This window comes from Cyprinodon tularosa, unplaced genomic scaffold (assembly GCF_016077235.1).
Source record: "Cyprinodon tularosa strain WSP-4 unplaced genomic scaffold, ASM1607723v1 ctg59, whole genome shotgun sequence".
NCBI classification, from domain to species: Eukaryota; Metazoa; Chordata; class Actinopteri; order Cyprinodontiformes; family Cyprinodontidae; genus Cyprinodon; species Cyprinodon tularosa.
In genome coordinates, this window is record NW_024039329.1 from 1,164,942 (window position 1) to 1,184,326 (window position 19,385).

The 19,385-nt window shown below is 37.7% G+C and overlaps 1 protein-coding gene across 3 annotated transcripts in view; it reads right to left on the reverse strand.

Annotated features, from left to right (window-relative positions):
- The window catches only part of mafa (v-maf avian musculoaponeurotic fibrosarcoma oncogene homolog a (paralog a)), a 117,781-nt gene extending 112,514 nt beyond the window's left edge, over positions 1-5,267 (reverse strand). For 2 of the 3 annotated variants that reach the window (XM_038306713.1, XM_038306714.1), the window contains exon 1: positions 3,854-5,267. In XM_038306713.1, coding sequence (XP_038162641.1) covers positions 3,854-4,821 — 968 coding nt within the window. In that variant the 5' untranslated portion in view covers positions 4,822-5,267. Of the gene's footprint in view, positions 1-1,931; positions 3,454-3,853 lie in introns of those variants that run through there. The other variant, XM_038306712.1, reaches the window with a different exon arrangement.
- Between the last annotated feature and the right edge of the window lie 14,118 nt (positions 5,268-19,385).

The window sequence follows — 19,385 nt, forward strand, 5'->3', positions numbered from 1 at the left end:
ATCCTTGAACTGATTTAATTCAGTCTCGTGGTTAATATGAAACATCAAAATACAGCAGTCCTAAAGCTTATATCAAATAGATGTAATTAGATAAATTGAGGAAGAAGGAGAGCAGCTTGGTTGTAAATTGCATGGTGTGTGCACGCTAAGACCCAAAACGGGCACAGCTGCACAGAGCTGCACTCACGATTTATCATCTCTACATCGCAGGAGCCAGTGGCCCACACCACTATTAATCATCAACAAAATCATTTAATTCTGCCCAAGACCGACTATTGTCTCAGTCTCTCTGCTCACTTGGGGCAAATCAGCTACCACAGCAGCAGCACACGCGTCTCAAATGAGATACAAGTGGTGGGTTAAAAATGCCTCTTTTTCTCCTCCTCTTGCTTTTTGGCGAGGAACAGTATGTTGGTGTGACACAATCTGCAGGTGGTGGAGAGAATTTTTTTTTTTTCATTGTCTATGTCTTTGTCTTTATTTAACTTTGTACTTGGAAACTCTACGTTATTTGAACAAAAGTAGCTCATTATGCGCTTTGTTAACCCTGAAAGAGCAGTTCACTCATGAAAGTTTTGTTTTGTGATTGTCCTTTACTCAGAGTAGGTGTCAGACTGTTACTAAAAGTGCAAAAAAGCTCACAACCCCAGTCTGAACCTGTTCTCTGACACCTTTTGTGTTTCATCAAAGTTTATCTTGGCACAAAGTTTATCCAGTTTCGAAAAAAAAGATTGTTCTGGAACAGTAAAACAAGATGCACACACATGTCTACTCCTTATTCCAGAACTTCCAAAATAACTTTTCCTCTTGTATATCTGAAAACACGTCTTTACAGCCAAGGAACCGGTGCAGTAAAATGGCTTTGCTGAAGGAGGTCAACAAAAGATGTACAAACATAGCAAAAATGGAAAAGATTTGGTCGAGCAGCGCAGAAGCTTTTCCTGCTACACCACAGTGGTGACTTATAGTGATACCTTCTAGTGCGCCCCCTCACATGCTTGTAACAGCTATGCCCTCATTGCAACCATTCGACCTGAGCACGTCCGCGTGAGGCCAACATTCAGAGCCACTGACAAACAGAACAAGGCTGAGTGAAACTGGGTAGGCCAAGTGATGACATGTTCATGACAAATACTCTGAAGCGAGGGCACCACACAGGAGCAAACAGGACAATGAGAAAGAACAAAAGGGAGAAGCAAATCTGAAACATGCAAAACCACAAGAAACTTGCATGAAAGATGTAATGAAAATATACTCTCATTCAGGGAAATGCACCCACATTTGGATCCATAATTTCAACATGCTGGCTTGAGATTTACACACATGAACACTTCGAAGCACACAAATGCACAGCACAAAGACAATAAGAGAGACTCCACAAAAACACACACACATTTTATATCAAAGGTCACAGTTTTCTATAAAAATTATAGAAACTGTCAGCTAAGAACGCATAAAATGAAGAAAACAATGAAATATGCCTTAGTTTAGAATGGAGTTAATAGATGTGTTCATATAATACTGTATGTAGAAAATAAGATGATGACTGTCAAATGGGAACACAGTATATTGCAGGGTTTATTCTTTAATTGATTAGAAGCTAAGGGTGTGGGCACCACTATTTATTTCATTTGAAATATGTATTCAAATTCCCAAATGAAACAAGGATAAGAGGTATGATGTGGTGTCCTAACATTAGTGTTTTTACTAGTACTAGAAAGCAAGGCTTCTGTCAGCCTAATGTGCCTTTCAGAATACTATTTTCTGAGGTTAAATAATGATCAATGTTTTGATTTGAAATGGCCGTTTAGTAAATTGGCAGTTGTTAGGTCCATTTTATTTCTGCAATTCATGCCTCAGTCACAAAAAATAAAACTTCTCTAAACAAGTCAAAAGACAAAAATAAGAGAAACTGAATGAAGACAGTTACATACATTTATGGCATATCTTTTAATTGTATGAAATGAAAACAAAACAGCACATATCAACATCACATATGGTTAGTGAGTGGTATTATTTTGCACAGCAAAATATATTTAGATATATATATATATTCTTTATATAAGAGGAAAGAATAATTAACATTTTTTTTTTAAGATTTATTAGCGAATGGTGTTTTTTTACACGCAGGGTAACAATCCCTGAAGATCCAACAATGTCCAGACATCATCGATTCGAATAATAATTATAATTAGTTATTGCTTTGCAAATATTGACTTCATCTTAAGACAAACAACATTCCCTCCCTGACTGATCCTTACATATTAAAACATTACAATTAGGTCATAATAGGGAGTCAATCTTATCTTTATGAGGGATGTGGATGAACTTTTTATTTCCGACTTCCATGACAAAAGGCGAAATCCTCTATAGTGCATTTCAGTACCTCGGTTTGTTTAAGAAACAGATTTCTTTATAAATTACATACAGTTTAAATTGTATGTCTAATTTTATTAACTTAATAATTACTCTTAAAATACAATAATTAATTGTGCGGCTGAGGCCAGAGCGCACAATTCACTTCATCAATGCATGCTGCAAAAGCGTGGTTTCAAACCCGGACAATCCTAATCACTTTATACACTGGAAACGAGCCAATTTCTCTAAATGATTGTTAAAAAAAAAAGAAAAAAGATCTCCTTTGTTCCGCAATCTATGTTACAACCTGATATAGTTTGCAGCTCAGATAATAAAACTTTAAAATATCATTATTAAGTTTGTAAAAGAATGCAAACGTTGACATACGCACGGTGGGATATATATTAAAATAATAATGCAGGTTTATAGCAACAGACTAGACTGAATGGACTGGTGGTTTTCTTATAAATGTAAAGTTGTTTCTGTTTTTTTTTTTTTTGTCTTGCTCTCGCAGCAGGACCCCGCAAATAAAAGTCCCATGAAGTAATGCTCTGCGCAGCCTAGAATGGCAGCCCATGGAGAAACATTTCAACACAGCTGAAATGCACTTGTATAGATTTGAAGGGGTGGAGTGGCAATGTCACTTTTTTTCTTGAGTCGCCCCCCCAAAAAAGTGACGAGGCCTAAATTAAGATATGAATGCCATACATCCGACCAAAAATAATAAAAGGAAAATAGAAATCTTCAAACACAGAAAAAAAAAAGAAAAAAAAAATCCATACATGTCCAGCATGCAGGGCAGTTCAATACATTTTCCTAAAACAGCGTTCAGTTTGTAATGATACAGTCATTTTCGTTTCTCAGCAGAAAGAGAAACAACCGCATGAGATGGAGTGGCGTCAAACGGCAGACTTGCGATCCTCCAAGTTTGCAGATGAAAAAAATAAAATAAAAAATAGCCCATGTATGCAACTTTGACAGCAATTTTTACACTGAAATAAAATTAAAATGATGTAGAAGGGCACAATGATGAACTTTTATACTTAGTGCATGCATGCATAGGCTACTTCATGTGCTGTGGGATGTCGGGTCAACCTCAAAAAACAAAACAAACAAAAAAATGTTAATCTGATGAACAGCGATGGAAAAAAAAAAAACTTGACAAACAGCTTATGCACTACATACTGCTAATAAAAGTACAAACAAATAGATGAAAGTTTTCTCATTTTGACTCTTTGAAATAATAATAATAATAATAAAAAAACGGATGCAAACCATTTTTACATCTGAAAGAGTCACAGGCTTCATGATGTTTATTAAAAAAAACAAAAAAAAAAAACAAACAAAAAGTATAAAATCATAACAAAAACGTGACAAATGAGTTCTTAGTCTATTTGGCTTTGCGCAAAAAGACAATAAAAAAGTCTCTTAATGAAAACTTTTAATAGGGGTGACTTTTCTTTCTTTTTTTTTTCGCGTTAAGCTCGAAACTCACATGAAAAACTCCGGAGATGAAGGGTTGTTGTCACTGCTGGATCCATTTTCTCTGAAGCCGTTGCTGATGAGCTTCTCATACTTTTCCTTGTACGCGTCCCTCTCCCGGACCAGCCTGGATATCTCTTGCTTTAGATGCTCGACCTGCTGCATGAGTTGCGTTTTCTCCCCCTCCAGGACGTGCCGCTGCTGGACCCGCTTGAACCGGCAGGACTGCGCGTAGCCTCTGTTCTTTAGGGTCCTCCTCTTCTGCTTCAGTCGGATCACCTCTTCTTTGCTGACCCCCCGCAGCTGCCGATTGAGCTCCCGCACCGACATGGTCACCAGCTGCTCATCTGAGAACCGATCCTCCAGGCGCATGTGGGAGTGATTCGTCCCAGAGGTGCCGTTGGACTGGACGCTCGGCGCCTGGTGGTGGCTGCTGTTGATGTGGTGATGGTGGTGGTGGTGGTGTTGTGCCCCGTTCTGGGCAGCTGCTGCAGCGATCACAGCTGACACTACGGCAGCGGCGGAGCCCATCTCCTCTCCGGCCATGGCGCCTCCTGCTCCGGTCGCCCCGGCAAACTGCTGGCCCCTTGCGTAGCCATCGAAGGACTGAAGTTGGTGACTGCTGTTGATGAGCGCCTCGACTGCGTCTTCGGGGCTGAAACCCAGCGCCTCTGGATTCAGTTGCTGTTGATAACCGGACATCCAGTAGAAATCCTCTATGTGTGTCTTTTGCTCGCTCCCCGAGCTCGGGCTTGGCGCCGAGAAGCTTGGGGAAGGAGGCACCGAGCTGCAAGGCGTGCTCATCGGGGTGGACGACAAGGATCCCCCGGCGATAAGGCGACTGCACTGGCTGATGTTGCGATCGGGCTCCACCGGCTCCTTTTTCACTTCAAACTTCATCAGATCGAAGTCATTAACATATTCCATGGCCAAGGGACTGGTGGGCAGGTCGGAGTTGCTCATTGCCAGCTCTGATGCCATCCTCTTGCTGCTGCTGCTGCTGCTGCTGACAGTCCTCCAAACGGGGTGAAGAGCAGCTGTCAAACTGGGCTGGTTGTGAAGGACGTGAGCCAGTTTGATTTTTGTTAAGCGTTTGTTTGGAAACTAAAAATAAGAAACAAAAACAAAAAAAGGAAGAATTGCAGCCTCCCTTTTTGCGCAGCCACGTGCAAGAAGAGTTTTTCTTTGCAACCTATTGCTCAGACGCAGCGGTGCCGCGCGCACGAGCAGCGGAGTCCTCTTTCAGCATGAGAAACACGGCAGTTTGGTGTTTCAAACATTTAACACTTTGCGCCTTCTTTAGGAATACATTACGCGAGCGAAGAGAGGTGGAGGGGGAAGGAAGCCGAGAGTCTGCCTCGGACGTTTGATGCCGCGGAGTACCTAGTGGGACGGTTTTTTACTGGGATCACACAGCAGATGAGTTTAAGAGCTTTGTAGCCGCCCTGACGTAAAGCTGGGAACGGGAAATTGACTCGGACGAAGAGCCAATAGGGTCGCACACTCGCAAAGCTAATTAACATATCAGGAGCACTCAGAAACAAACTTTTTTTTTCTTTTTTTTTTTTTTTTTTTCAAATGACAGAGGCCACCAGCTGACTGTACGCCCGTGTATGCTTTTGTGAATGACATTTATTTTTAATTAAGCAGAAACTTTTTTTTCATTGGTCTTAAAGAAAGTAAATTTTGACATTAAGCATCCAAAGAGCACCCTCTGTATGAATAAACTAACAATTTGATGGTTAAAAGAAAAAAAAAATAGATAGATAGATACATATATTTTGTATTTTAGGAGGCTTTTTGCAGCATTCTGTACCTACAGCTATTAAATACTGTTTGTTTTAATAATATGTTTCTCTCAGTTAAATGTCTGTATCGTGCCATAAACTGAGTAGACATTAATTAGATTTGACATGGGGATTCTTTTCTGAGCATTATTTCTAAATCTGTCATGTAAATAATGTAAAGACTGAAGTCTGAGGTTTGTCCCGTCAGTTTTAGAAAACTCAACACTGCCACCTTTTGGTCATGTTAACCCTTCCTGCAGTCGGTTAACGTCTTCAGCGGGATAAAAGTAATTCGAATGGAAGACCATATGTGTTATTAAATAATTATAATAATAGTATTAAATACCTTTTTTTTTATTTCAATTTGCCTTTCTTCCTTTACAAACAGGTGATTCAGGAGCATTGGTTTATGAATTTTAAGACAAAGTTTTATTGTGTGCAAGACGTCATGTCCGAAGAAATGATTTCCAGTGACCCCGGTGTTCGGTTCAAACAGTCATTATGTGCAACAGTAATAAAATCTCACTTTATCTGAGCTTTGGCCCAGGCGTTGCTTTAGGTGTCATATAAACCTTTCCAGTATATTGAACTTTATCTCTGTTCAGAGGTTGCAAACTTAAAATTGCTTGTGTACAACAGGATAATAAGACAGTATGGGATCTTTTATGCAAACCCTATCTCTGAGTGTCCTATCTCTTTATAGTGGCATGCATTGGTAAAGATCCGGAGACAAGGCTATAAAGTATTTATTTTGTTATCTTTTTATGGCTGAACTTAATTCTATGTGAAGGGATAACATGAAATTGAGATGTTTTGGTTCTCATTACATGCTGGAAATATTTTTTTAAGTTACCTGTTGTTTTGCAGCTTTTTAGATTGATCATATAGTCAAACGTGAACACTGCCAAAGCCTTAGAAAGATATTTCTGAATCTGTTCACAATCACAAGGACTTTATTTGTCATTTGTATCTAAGGTTTTAAGCTCTTTTCTTCTGACCTTAAGATTTGTAGAAACTTCATTTAACTATCAATGCTTTCATTGCTTTAAGGTGAGTATAAAAGGTACAGTGTAAAGGGCCTTGCAAAATTGTTTCATTCTCCTCCTTCCGAAATTCTTTACCAAGTATCTGAAAAATATGGGGTACACCTGAATTCAGCCCCCTATTACTCTAATGCACATTAATAAAAATCTAACTTGACCAGTTGCATTCAGAAGCCTGTGAATTTGTGAAAAGAACCCATTGGTTTGTAATCTAAATGCAGATTAATTCCAACTGTTCCTTAGTTTTTTAAACATTAATGAATAAACAGCATCATGACAGACTAATGCAGAAAAGTCACGGATAGAATAATTGATAAGTCGTTTGGAAGGTCCAGTAATAAAACAATATAAAATGCATTGGACATATAATTGGGATGTTACAGGCATTAACAGGTAAAATCAAGAGTATGGCACAACTTTGGACCTAGCAAGGACAACCAAAAGCTGTTTGATCAACTTAAACACTTGTTGCAGTCAAATAATCTTATGGTAGTCCACCTGAAAACATGGGCAGTAGTACAGTATGATTGTAGCTAGGATAGCAATGTGTCCAGATGACCAAGAAGAGAAAGTCGGGTACCACTTACAGATAAATATGTGATCAAAAAACGTTGAATTTTATTTATATATATTTATAATTGCTCTGTCTATATAACCACATCAAAGAGTCACAGTTTATCAATCTCCACTGTCTCCACTGTACAAAGCAAGGCATAGCTTTTTTTCCTCAGCTGCTGCTCATACTGGGCAAATTATTTCACAATAAATAAACGGGTCTTTTAACAGCATATCATTTGTTTGGTGGTTTGGTTTGCTTTCTAAGGTGGGGTATGAAAATGATACAAACCGAAGGTGTGAAACTTTTGGCAAATTCAATTAAAGTCCTTTGCACTTTCCATGTGAGAAAGCACCCTAAATCAGAGAAATAGCAAAGAGGCTCAAAGTAACTCTGGAAGTAACGGTTAAATACAAATGCACACCACACCATAGGCTGTTATGTGTAAAAAAATTTTTAAAAAAAGTACTTAAAAAATTATTTTATGTTATCCTGGGATACAAAATCCTGTTAAATAAAAAAAAAAAAACTCTGGTTAAACATTGAGAAAAACAATACACATCGACCAAAAAAAAAATTTACATTTTCCACTCAACGTGTTTGTGATTTATAATAAAATGATTTGAAATAAAAAGATACTCTAAAACTTAACTGATCTTAAAAAAAATAGACAAACAAAGGGAAAGACAACTAATTCAGACATGAAACTGCCACACCTTATACTATGGTAAAGGACTTTAGTAATACCGTTGATCCATTTATATTTTTTGAATGTTTATGCTAACATATGAGGATCTGGTAAAAAAAAAGTAAAAGAGACAACAGTTGTTCTTATTTCAGTTTATTTGCCATGTTATCTGTTGGGCCTTACCATTTCATTTCAACATAGAGCAGCAGTCTGTCCTCCTCGGTATCGCTATACCAGAGCAAGACTAATGTACTTATAAAGGGAGAGCTCATTAGTCATTGCAGAAGAATGTGGTGAACCTTACTTTGCTACTTTTGTGCCTTTGAATTTATTAATGTAAACAAGTGTGAGATCTGGAAATTGATAGAAATGTTCTTTTTCACTGCTAAGCTGCTGCTCATTCACTGTCTGAAATCTGTATACTGTAAAGGGAATTTTGTTTTGTATACACTCATTTGGTGTAAACAAAATGACAATAAAGTTTGTCTTAGTCTAAGTCTCTATCTACTTGAAGAAAATTTTAACTGCAGAAGGGAGAACTTGTGAAACCTCGTGAGAGGACATAATGATTGCCCAATGTTAGCTATCTCAAAAAATATAACACAATTCTAGTACATGGGTCAAGATAGTTTTTATGTTTTTTAAGTAAACCACAAAAGAAGAAGATATTTCAATTTCAAGTAGCCGGTTCTGGCTACAGGAGTAGCTGGTTCTGGCTCCAGGAAGAGAAATGTCTTAGTTTCCTTCCAAGTAATTTTCTTGCCGCTTATGTAGAAAGTGATGACAATATGTTTGCTCACATCAATTTACACAAGTATGTTTTAGGTGAAAAATAGCAACTATATCTTTACATATGGTCCATAATACGCTTTAGCAAATACAAAAGGTCTTTTTTCATCTGTAAGTAATGTAAGTTACTTATTTAGTTTTCTTTCAAACATATCAGAACATAACGATAAAATTGAAATAGGAGCTTTGAGAGAGATGGACAAATCTATATTTTCTGATTGGCTTTTATTACAAATATGTGTTGTTTTAAATTGCTCTGACTTTATTATTTATTCTACAACAACAAGAAGTTGTCTTCCAAACTGCCCAGGACACTTTCTTTAATTAGAAAGGTGCTAAAAACTATTTTAAAAATCCTTGTTTAAAATAAAGTATTCTTGGAAAAAACAAATGTGTTTTACATTTAATTGGTTCAAATGATTATTTTTTGTAAATTGTGAAATTGATTCTATACTTGCATTAATTACACAAAAGTACAGTAGTTAACTTACTGGTGTCGCTACAACAGGAATCTCTGTGTTGTTAATAAAAAAGATGAACTAAGAAATGTGATCAGAGTTCACTAAGTTGTTATCTGCTTTTTAGATTGTTTTGTGTGGATGCAGTTTGTGGGGGTTACTCAGTTCCAGCTGGGACCTGATGAGTCAATTTTATCAGGTTTCTCACATTCCTTAACAGTGATAGCTCCTGTCAGCACATAGTTAACAGAAGGAGGTATGGTCTCATTCTTAGTATTATTCTTAAATAAAATAAATAAATAAATAAATAACACATAAGCAAAATCTCTGCTTTATGTTACTACAGACAGGAAAATCCGGTATTTCTAAAGCTCAGTTCAATTTCATCAACAGTCTAGTGAGAATAGCAAAAGAGGAATATCAATTTTCACCCTACTAACAGAATGTGGGCACAGCCATGCCATAATTACTTTAATCCATTAGTTGGAAGCAGGGTGAGGCTGGGTAGGGTGCAACAGAGGACAGAACAGACAAAACAAGGTCAGGAAGAGAGCACATCTGTAGTCTGAGGTCGATTTTGGATGGCCTCCCTGAGACTGATGGAAAAAATGTAGTTGCCTGCAGCCAATGTGGGCCTGAAGGGAGAATGTTGACGTTTAAAACCAAGCCAGAATCGGCTCCCAGGCGGAGGGGCAACAGTGAACCAGTAAATGTGTTACAGTGCTGCAAAGATTAGAAGTAGCCATGAAGTAGCCATGTTTTCCAGCCTGTCTGTTGTCCCTTCAAACTAATATGAGAAAAGCTAGCTGCTGTCGTATGAATGTACTCATAAAAGCCAAGGTGCTAACGATGACCAGATAACTGGATGCCCATTAACCATAAAATCCTGCAGTGTGTGTAAGGTAAGAGTACCCTATATCAACGTAAGAGTCTCCTAATAAATCTGAAACATATTGTTTGGTTATGTGCCTCGAGCAGCAGAGAGACGACTTCATTTATTGGTATTCTTCATCTTGCATTTAAGTGTGTGAGTAAAGTTGTTCTTGAATGTTGACATACTCTCCCACTAAAGATTGGACAGCTGCCAGTGAAATAAGTTGACATAAGTAATAATAACCAAATTTTAAATTGCGGTTTACCTGGAATGTTCATCATAAACAAACACACAAAAAAACAACAACAAGTAAACAAGCATGATGAGGATCCTAAACTAAAATGTTAAAGGAATCACTACATTCAGGGCCGGATCTATCAAAGGTTTGCGTGTATAAAAACGTGAGCTATTTCACTGCGCACGCTAAAAAATTTACAAACGGATCTATCAACAGCGTGCTAAAAGGATTTGGTCTTTAAAACGTGCTCAATAGCGCCTCTTATCCATTTAGTACTTTTTCTGCAATGAATATGCAATATGGGGCGTTTACACGCAAAAGTGCGTCTTGTGGGAGGAGAACATGTAAATATATTAATTTAGCACTCGCAAAGTGATTTATCAAACCTAAAAACAATTTTGCTAACGGTATCTGACTCTATATTTAACACGTTTCAAAAGAAGGTGCAAATGGTCTGTATGCGTAATTGCGCACACATGGCAGCGGTTATTGTCGCAAGAAGGAGACATCGAAATGAAGCAAGGAGACGCAGAGAACGCATTTTTTCACTCCGTGTGAATATTTTTGGAATGAACGAGGAAACGATCATCAAAACATATCGTTTATCCAGCATTGCCATTTTGGAGCTGTTGGGGGAACTCCGAATGGATTTGGAGCCAGCCACAAGGAGGACCCACGCAATACCAGATATCACAAAACTCCTTGCAACGTTGCACTTTTTTGCATCTGGGTCATTCCAGCGTACAGTTGCAGCGAGAGATGGGATCTCCCAATCTCGTTTTTCAAGAAGTGCTGTCCGACGGGGTCGGGGTTCTCCCCCTGCGCCTGTGGAGCAACATGCCAATGCTGCGGGGATGCGTAATCTCATCCACAGTCACTTCTTGTGAGCCATTTGGTATGTGCATTTTTCTACAGGCCAATACAAAACACCTGTTTTTTTGTTGTTGTTGTTTTTTTACTGCAGTGAAGTAGAAATTCAGCCACATACCACCTTAGGGAATAAAGGTTGCCAAAGTTTTTTCTTTATATATCACTGTAAGATTTAAATTTCTTAATGCACTAGTTTGTAGAAACTACAAGCTACTTTGCCGCAAACCACAAAACGCGCAAAACCATCATTTAAATAGGGCGTCTCCAACAGTTTTGCACCTGCCACCAGTTACGCAATCGCTCTTGTTAAATCACCCACAAACCATGGTCCAGCCCCTCGCGCAAAATTCCAGTTTGCGAGTGCAAATTACTGCATGCAAAATTGGATCTTGATAAATCCGGCCCTCAGAGGTTTTATGAATGTAGTGATTCCTTCAACATTTTAGTTTACGATCCTCATCACACCTGTTTACTTTTTAAATGAATCACTTCCTTTATTTGTCTTTATTTCAGTTTCTTGTTATTTGAAATAGTGTTGTGAATTAACCCTTTTCTTTAATGGGAGTGTGTCTAAACTTTCAAGCAGAACTGTATATGTTAATCTGGTTAAATGCAATCCATTTTATGATTGCCAGTCCAAAGAGGGAGAATTGTGAAAGGGGAAGGAGAGGAGCAAGGTGTGAGCAAAGTGCAAGGTCAGAAAAAAACAGGTAAGAAAACAAACAGAACAGCAGCATGCCAAACAGCAGTTGTTAAGCTGACAAAGAGAACCCTTCAATTGAGTACATCATTTCATGAAAGTTATGTGATCGCCCGATATTAAAAGCTTTCCAGAAGCACCGATACATTTAAAATATCAGTGTACCTTTGTTGAAACAATACATGTTTTTCATATTTTCATAGTTATCTCTTTGCTTTACTACTTGCTTCATTTCATTATACAAGGAGAGTAAAAACAGGTTGATGAGACAGCAGAGCAGGTAAAGAAGAAGAGGAGACACAGAGAGGGCAGCATGGCAGCCATATATCCGAAGTATCTAAAAATCTGCCCTTTGATCTCAAAACGCAATTGTTCAAAATCTCTAAATAGTTTTAATATTCTTCCCCAAAAAAGTACACTTCTGGAAAAAATCTCAGAGAGGATGCATTAGTGATTGATTTGTAAAAGGCACTGAGCAAGTTTAAATAATGTGTATGATTTATGTAGAAAAAGCTGCAATTTCTCTTGCCTTGCCAGACAGCTCCCTGGGTGCTCATCACCCCTTAACCTTTGATCCTAGAATTGCCCCTGGTAAACAATTAAATTAAATTAAAATTAGGTCTGTATATGTGGTATATACTGTTCTTCTCATGTAGCGTAATCGAGGACTGGTTAATATTGCACAAGAGCTGGCAGAAGGGTTTGCATATTAGCCATAATTACATTCGCATGACCATAAAATATTGGTTTACTGTCATGTGTAAGGTTAATGTGTATCACAGCTAAATTATATATTAACTATTGGAAAGCTTCCCAGGTTATCTCCAAGATGCTCTCACACATTTTAGACTTTTATCTTTACCTGTATGCATGCAGTGACTTAGTTGGTTCCTTTATCTCTCTACGTGGATTTTTGGATGTGTTTGCATAGACATTTCTGGTTTTAGAAAGTTTAGATGTACAAACTGTAGCACTTACAAAAATAATGGATTTATATATAGTGCAGTGCCTTTGTTTAATGTTACAGAAATATTACTGTGCAGTTTCAATTCACATTTCTTTGACAGACAAAGATTTCATGGAAGGATACAACATATTTTATAGAATTTGTGTTGCTGCACTAATCAGGACACCATGTGCACTTTACATTTTAACATTTAAAGAAACACAGCAATTTTTTTCAGGTTTACACTGCTCAAATTTCTGGTAAGTCTCTGGTGATGCCCTTCAGCTATTGTCACCTGGATCTTACAGTAACAATAAACTGCAGTGTTCACAATTACAGTGTCAGCAAGCTAATTAGAGCAAGTCTACAGATGAAAGAGAAAGGCCAGAAGGAAAGACTTCTTGGCATGTTTAAGCAAAATCTAGTATGATACCTCTTGGTTACTGACCTTTCATAGGACAGAAAATTATTTCCTAAAAAAAAAAGCATCTTCTGGACAAGTACTCCGCATAAATAACTTACATTTATGCAAAACATTTAATCTTTATTGTAATCTAAGAATAAATATTTGTTTATAATATATCTTACAAACACAATCACATTATTGTGCAATGTTAGTCTCATGATGCAAAACATTTTTTTTAAGGAAATTTAAGAGGTTTTAGATTCAGCTTTTTATTGCCTTGCATGCTTACTAATGCAATATATGTCATATCATTGCCAAAAGGCTCAGCTGCATTAGTCTAGGCATTGTTATGGAATAATGTGAATCATCTGACCACCTCACACATGCAAAATTGCATGACCAACTTCAGTGAGCTGTTAACAATATGTGAACTTCAGCATGTTAAAAATATGCAGTCTGAATAACCTTTTAATATTAGTAGCGTTGTAGATGACATCATGCTAAGACTGTTAAAATTGTATTTCTAATTACATGTACAGTAAGTGTAATCGTTTGCATAGGCCTTCAAACATACCCAATGGTTCTAGCACTGAATGTTATTTTGAGCTCTGGTTGAATTCACCAAAAGGACCAAAAATGAGGTCCAAATTGAGATGATTTCAATGAACTGATATATGGAGCATTTAATTACCAGTGGAATGTAATTCAACATTTCCCTGAAGTGCAGAGTAATTCCTGATAAAATGGGAAAGACTCGATAAGAACCGAGGAGCCTGTGTAGCGTCTGGTTGTTAGACCTATTGTAAGGACACAGAATAGACTGAGAAGTAAAAAAAAAAAATAGTTGGTTTAATAAGAAATTCAAATATAAGTTGAAATGACAAATAAAATTTTGTTGGTGACACAGACAGTTGTGCAAACACAAAATGCACCTTGAGTTATCCTCAGGGTCAGATTTTGCTTTCTAAAAATATTATTTCTAAAGGAGGGGTTAGTAAGGAGCCATTAATACGAGTAAAGATGAAGCCATATTTGCTTAGACTAAAAGGTTTTTCCTCTCGATATGTGTTTAGAAATAAAGACTAATAGTGGCCCCACTGTTGAAGCTTGTGCAAACCCAAAACAAAGTGTTTCCTCACCTAATCCATCCAGCTTTTGAAGGTGAAAGCGTCATGGTTCGGGGCAGCTTTTTTAGCTTAAGCCAGACTCCTTATAATTAAAGACACATAAAAAAAGATGTTTTAGATAATAATATGAAGATGAAACGAGGAAACGCGTTTCCATCCTATTTCATGGATGGAATGTTTAGCAAAACAATAATCACATATAAAATCTCAATCATCCAACTTTCACTTTAAAATATACATATGGTATGAATGAAGCTCAGACTTAGCTTATTGTTCAGACAGCTTTCACGTGGCTTTTGTACATCCACAGCCTTCAGATTACTGGTTAAGCGTCTATCTGTTTCTGGATGTGCTTCCCATGCTTGCATAGGAACTAAATTGGTCAAGAAAAGTTGATAAACTAAATTGGAATTTATGAACTTAGCGTCCTGATGCTGAAGCGCTCATGGACAATGACTCCCAGTAGTCTGAAATACATCCTCTAACTTGCCTGACATTCCAATCAACAATTACAGCACTGGGCTGTCCAATCTAGACTGAAACACCTACTCTCAAAAACAATGGCAACAGTGTTCACACACAAGGGTAACTCTCATTCCTCTGTCTCCATTCTCCTCTGCTCCCACTGCAATCATGTTATTATTTGTAAATTGTTCATTAGAACATCCACAGTCATTGAATATTGAAACAATCAACAAAGTTGCACGTCCTGAAGAATTTCTTTTGTAATAAATAATCTCGCCTATTTTGCTATAAAAGGTATGGGTACCTCGGAAAATATATTGCTACAAATGGAGGGAACTTTTTTCTAGAAATAATGAATCTACACCTCGTCACTAGTCAGCAAAATAAAGCTTGGGAAAACTAGCCTGGCCAGCCAGACTGACCTACATGGCACATTAGTCTGGAAAGGAGCTGGAAGAGCCTGATTTCAAAGGCAGGTCTAACAGTGTGAGTTAGAATCAATCAGACCACATCAGTGCATTTGCAATCTTAACTGTTACGGCTACAGACTAGCATTGCTGCATTATGGGCAATGTGATTTGTCTAATCTGTTTTAGAACGGAGAGTCTAAGCCTAAAGGCGGGCATACACTGTACGAGTTTTTGCCTTTGTCAGGCCGATTCTCCAGTTGTGCAAGAATTTTTTGGATTGGCCGAGTTTCAGTACCATCTTGCATCCTGCGTTGTGTAGTATACAGGGGATAGCCAGGGGGAATTAGCCTCTCATGACCACGTGCCGATCAGGAATTGTAAGGTGGGAGGAAAATCAGACATGTTTCATATTCAATCGGTGTCAGAAGTTCATGGGCAAATCCTGTTGTTAAAGCAGAGCTATGAGCGTCTATGGGCCGACTTACCTTCCATGTGTAGATTATACATTGTGAGCTGTGAACTTTTAAACCCTGTGGTTTCCTTTCCAGATTGACTTACACCCATTGCAAATCAGTGTGGCTGGCCAGGAAATTTGAAAACAGGTAATGAAATTATTTAAATCATACTAAGTTAAAAAGAAAGTGGCTTAAGGAAGAGTAAACTAAATTATTTATTATGGTGTTCATAAAACCCCTATCTCAGTCCCATGAGAAAACACTTCTGAAAGTGTGTGCAAACATGACTTGGTCAGATCAGTTCTATCAGTACGAAAGGGTGGAAAATCCACCAAAATTTTACTTAGACAGATACCCTAAAGATTTTCCCAAGTTGTACAGTTTAAAATGAATTTCTACTCAATATCAAGACATTACTGCAAGGAAGCAGCTTGAAACATTCTGCTCATTCAGCAAATGAAACTGACCTGGACAAAATGACTTTGTCTTTTTATATAGTTTATACAAACATTTGTATTTAACGATATGTGGAAGAAAATATAAATCCATGAAGCAATGTCTTTCAAATAACGAGAACTCGCTTTTCCCAAGTAATATAAAATGATACTTCTTTTCACATACTCATCTATTTATTCTTTCCTTGTATTCCCTATTTATTTTAAATTTTTTTAAAAGCACTCAGAAAATTAAAAAAGTTGCTGAACTGCCTGCTGGTTGCAAACATAACCATTATTATGCAGCACAAAGTTATGTGTTGATAATCTGTACAGATGTTTACATGAAAAGTCTGTATTTTGAATTGAATCATCCCAATATGTGATTGTAAATATTATTCTAAACAGACTTTGTTTTTTCTTTACTAACAGTATATGTTTACGTTCCACAATTTGGCTGCTTTAACACTTTGACATGGGTTGATTTATTGTAAAAATAGGCATTGCAGATAAAATTGCTTTTATAACAACCCTAGCTTCTTTAAAAGAGTTAAAAGTGACGATGTTGAAATATTAGAGCTGATTAGCTCCCATTGAAGTAGGTCATGCTTTAGCTTCTTTGATCAATTCTGATCAATGTGTAAAATACTTTGGCAAGTGCTCAGTTGCAAACAAAGTGAAAGATACAATAAAGCAAACACAGATCCCAATCTGTGTGGTGAGTTGTGTCACAAATCAGATGGACAAATAATGTTTGTCTTGTGTGTGTGTTTGCTGGTGGCTGCTTTTTAAAAGTATTTCCAGCAAAGTGAGCTGACTGCTGGGTTGTGCACAAGCCCATTCTTGTGCAATGCAGCCTCAAAAGACATTTGTTCTCAATCTGTGAATGCAGCTCACTGAAGTTAAGACTGACTTGTGCTCAAAATATGTTGCAGCAGAGTTTTTTTTTTTCTTTTTATGTTCTCACTCTTACCAAAAGATTAGAATACTACAATATAACTAATTTTATGACTGCGACTTGGCAGGCTTTTCGGGACTCATGAAAGCTCAGTCGATGCATGATTTAAGCATATTTTTTAGTCATCTAGACCTCTGGCCACAGGAGTTTGTCTTGATGACAGCTATGTGTTTCCTGCTGCACTCCATTCAGGCTGCATTTAACTGGTAAAGGCATTAGTCTGGACTGGAAATATTGTTGCTTTGCCAAATAGACTCACATGTCTGCACACTTACAAAAAAACCCTTAGCATCAGAGCAGCAGTAGAATACATTCTATAAAGACAAGTACCTAATATTTGATATCCCTGTAACTATAATGAAGTTTAGATTGAATCAAATCCAGCTTTTACTGTTTTTATTATTACTTTTTTTTTTTATAGAAACCAAAAGACAGTTAATATTTTACTAACATGTACAGTGCTGCTTGAAAGTTTGTGAACTAGTTGAGTAGTTTAGATTTTTCTTTATTTTTACCATGATTTTCTTATTTTTTCATCACCAGTTTTTGTATATGAAATGTCAGGTTTATGTTCATCAATTCCATTTATTTGTTTTGAGGAAAATGTGGGAGTTGAAAGCAAACTAAATGAAAAACGGAATCAGAGCATCTGCAAAAGTAAATGAACCACAGCTGCACTGGTAAAGACAATCAGGTAAAAGACTCAGGTGAACCACATGTTAGTGCTTTAGTAATCAATTAAGCAGACCAATCAAATGAGATGTCCTTGGGAAAAGTTTGGAGGTGCACTGGTTAAAAGGGAGACGAAACCAAACAAACCACTGTTGTGTCAAGGCATAAAGACCAGATCAACAATGCCGAGAGGAAGGGAGACATCTGAGGACGTCAGGAAGAAGGTGGTGACAGCCCATCAGACTGGGGAAAGCTATAAGACCATCTCCAAAAGATTCCAGCTTCATCCATCCACTGTAAGACAAATCATTTACAAATGGAGGGCACTAGGCATCACTACAACTCTGCCCAGATGTGGACGGCCGTCAAAACGTTCACAAAGAAGCACCAGAAAAATAATGATGCAGGTAAAGGCCAACCCACGCATCACCTCCAGAGAATTGCAGACCTCTCTGTCAGCATCTGGGATAAATGTACATGCGTCTACAATCAGGCGAAATATCAATAGACATGGCATTCATGGGAGAGTTGCTAGAAGGAAGCCTCTGCTCTCAAGAAAGAAGAAAGCTGCACGTTTAAAGTTTGCCAGAGAACACTTGGACAAACCAGAGGCTTTCTGGAAGTCCATTCTCTGGACGGATGAGTCCAAAATTGAATTATTTGGCCCCAATCACAGGTGCCATGTTTGGAGAAAAGTAAACACTGAATTTAAAGAGAAGAACCTCCTCCCAACAGTGAAGCACGGTGGTGGAAATGTGAAAGTCTGGGCCTGCTTTTCTGCCTCTGGACCTGGACGACTCCATATTATCCAGGGAACCGTCAATTCCCAGGGCTATCAACAAATTCTTGATCAGAATCTCTTGCCATCAGTCAGGGAGTTGAAGCTGGGACGGAAATGGATTATGCAACAAGACAATGACCCAAAGCATTCCAGCAAAAGTACCAAAGAATGGCTTAAGAGAAAGAAGATTTGCACTCTGGATTGGCCCAGTCAAAGTCCAGGCCTCAATCCCATAGAAATGCTGTGGCAAGATCTGAAACGGGCAGAACATGCCAGATGTCCCTCCAACATCTCTCAACTGGCAGAGCTCTGCAAGGAGGACTGGACAAAAATCCCAAAAAGCAGATGTGAGACACTTGTTTGTGGTTACAGAAGACGTTTAGTTGAAGTAATGGCTGCAAAAGGCGGTGCCACAAGGTACGAACTGAAAGAGTTCACATACTTTTGCACTTGGCATATTTTCTGTCTTTGACAGATAAAATACTTTTGTTGAATAAATAATAAAAAGATGCATCTTTTTTGTCTTTGTGTTCCTTATCTGGAAGGTCCGCATTACAATTTGAGCTTTGGATGTTCATTTTACATGATTATTATAATTTTTCTTTAGAAAACAATGGCCATGTTTGGATGGTTCACAAACTTTCAAGCAGCACTGTATCTCATGTTATCGCTCAGGTAAAAATGAAAAGCAATTAGCTTCCAATCTTTTTTTCTAAAAGTTATTCAAAAACAGCATAATTTTGTTACTATTTGCAGACCGATTAATACTGGCATATCTCATGTCAGTTGGTTACATAATAACATTCATACATGTCCAAGCTATGATGTGTCATTGGTCATGCTTTTGCCCTCTTTTGTTTGGTGAAGTGGTGGCCAGAAGTTGGTCTT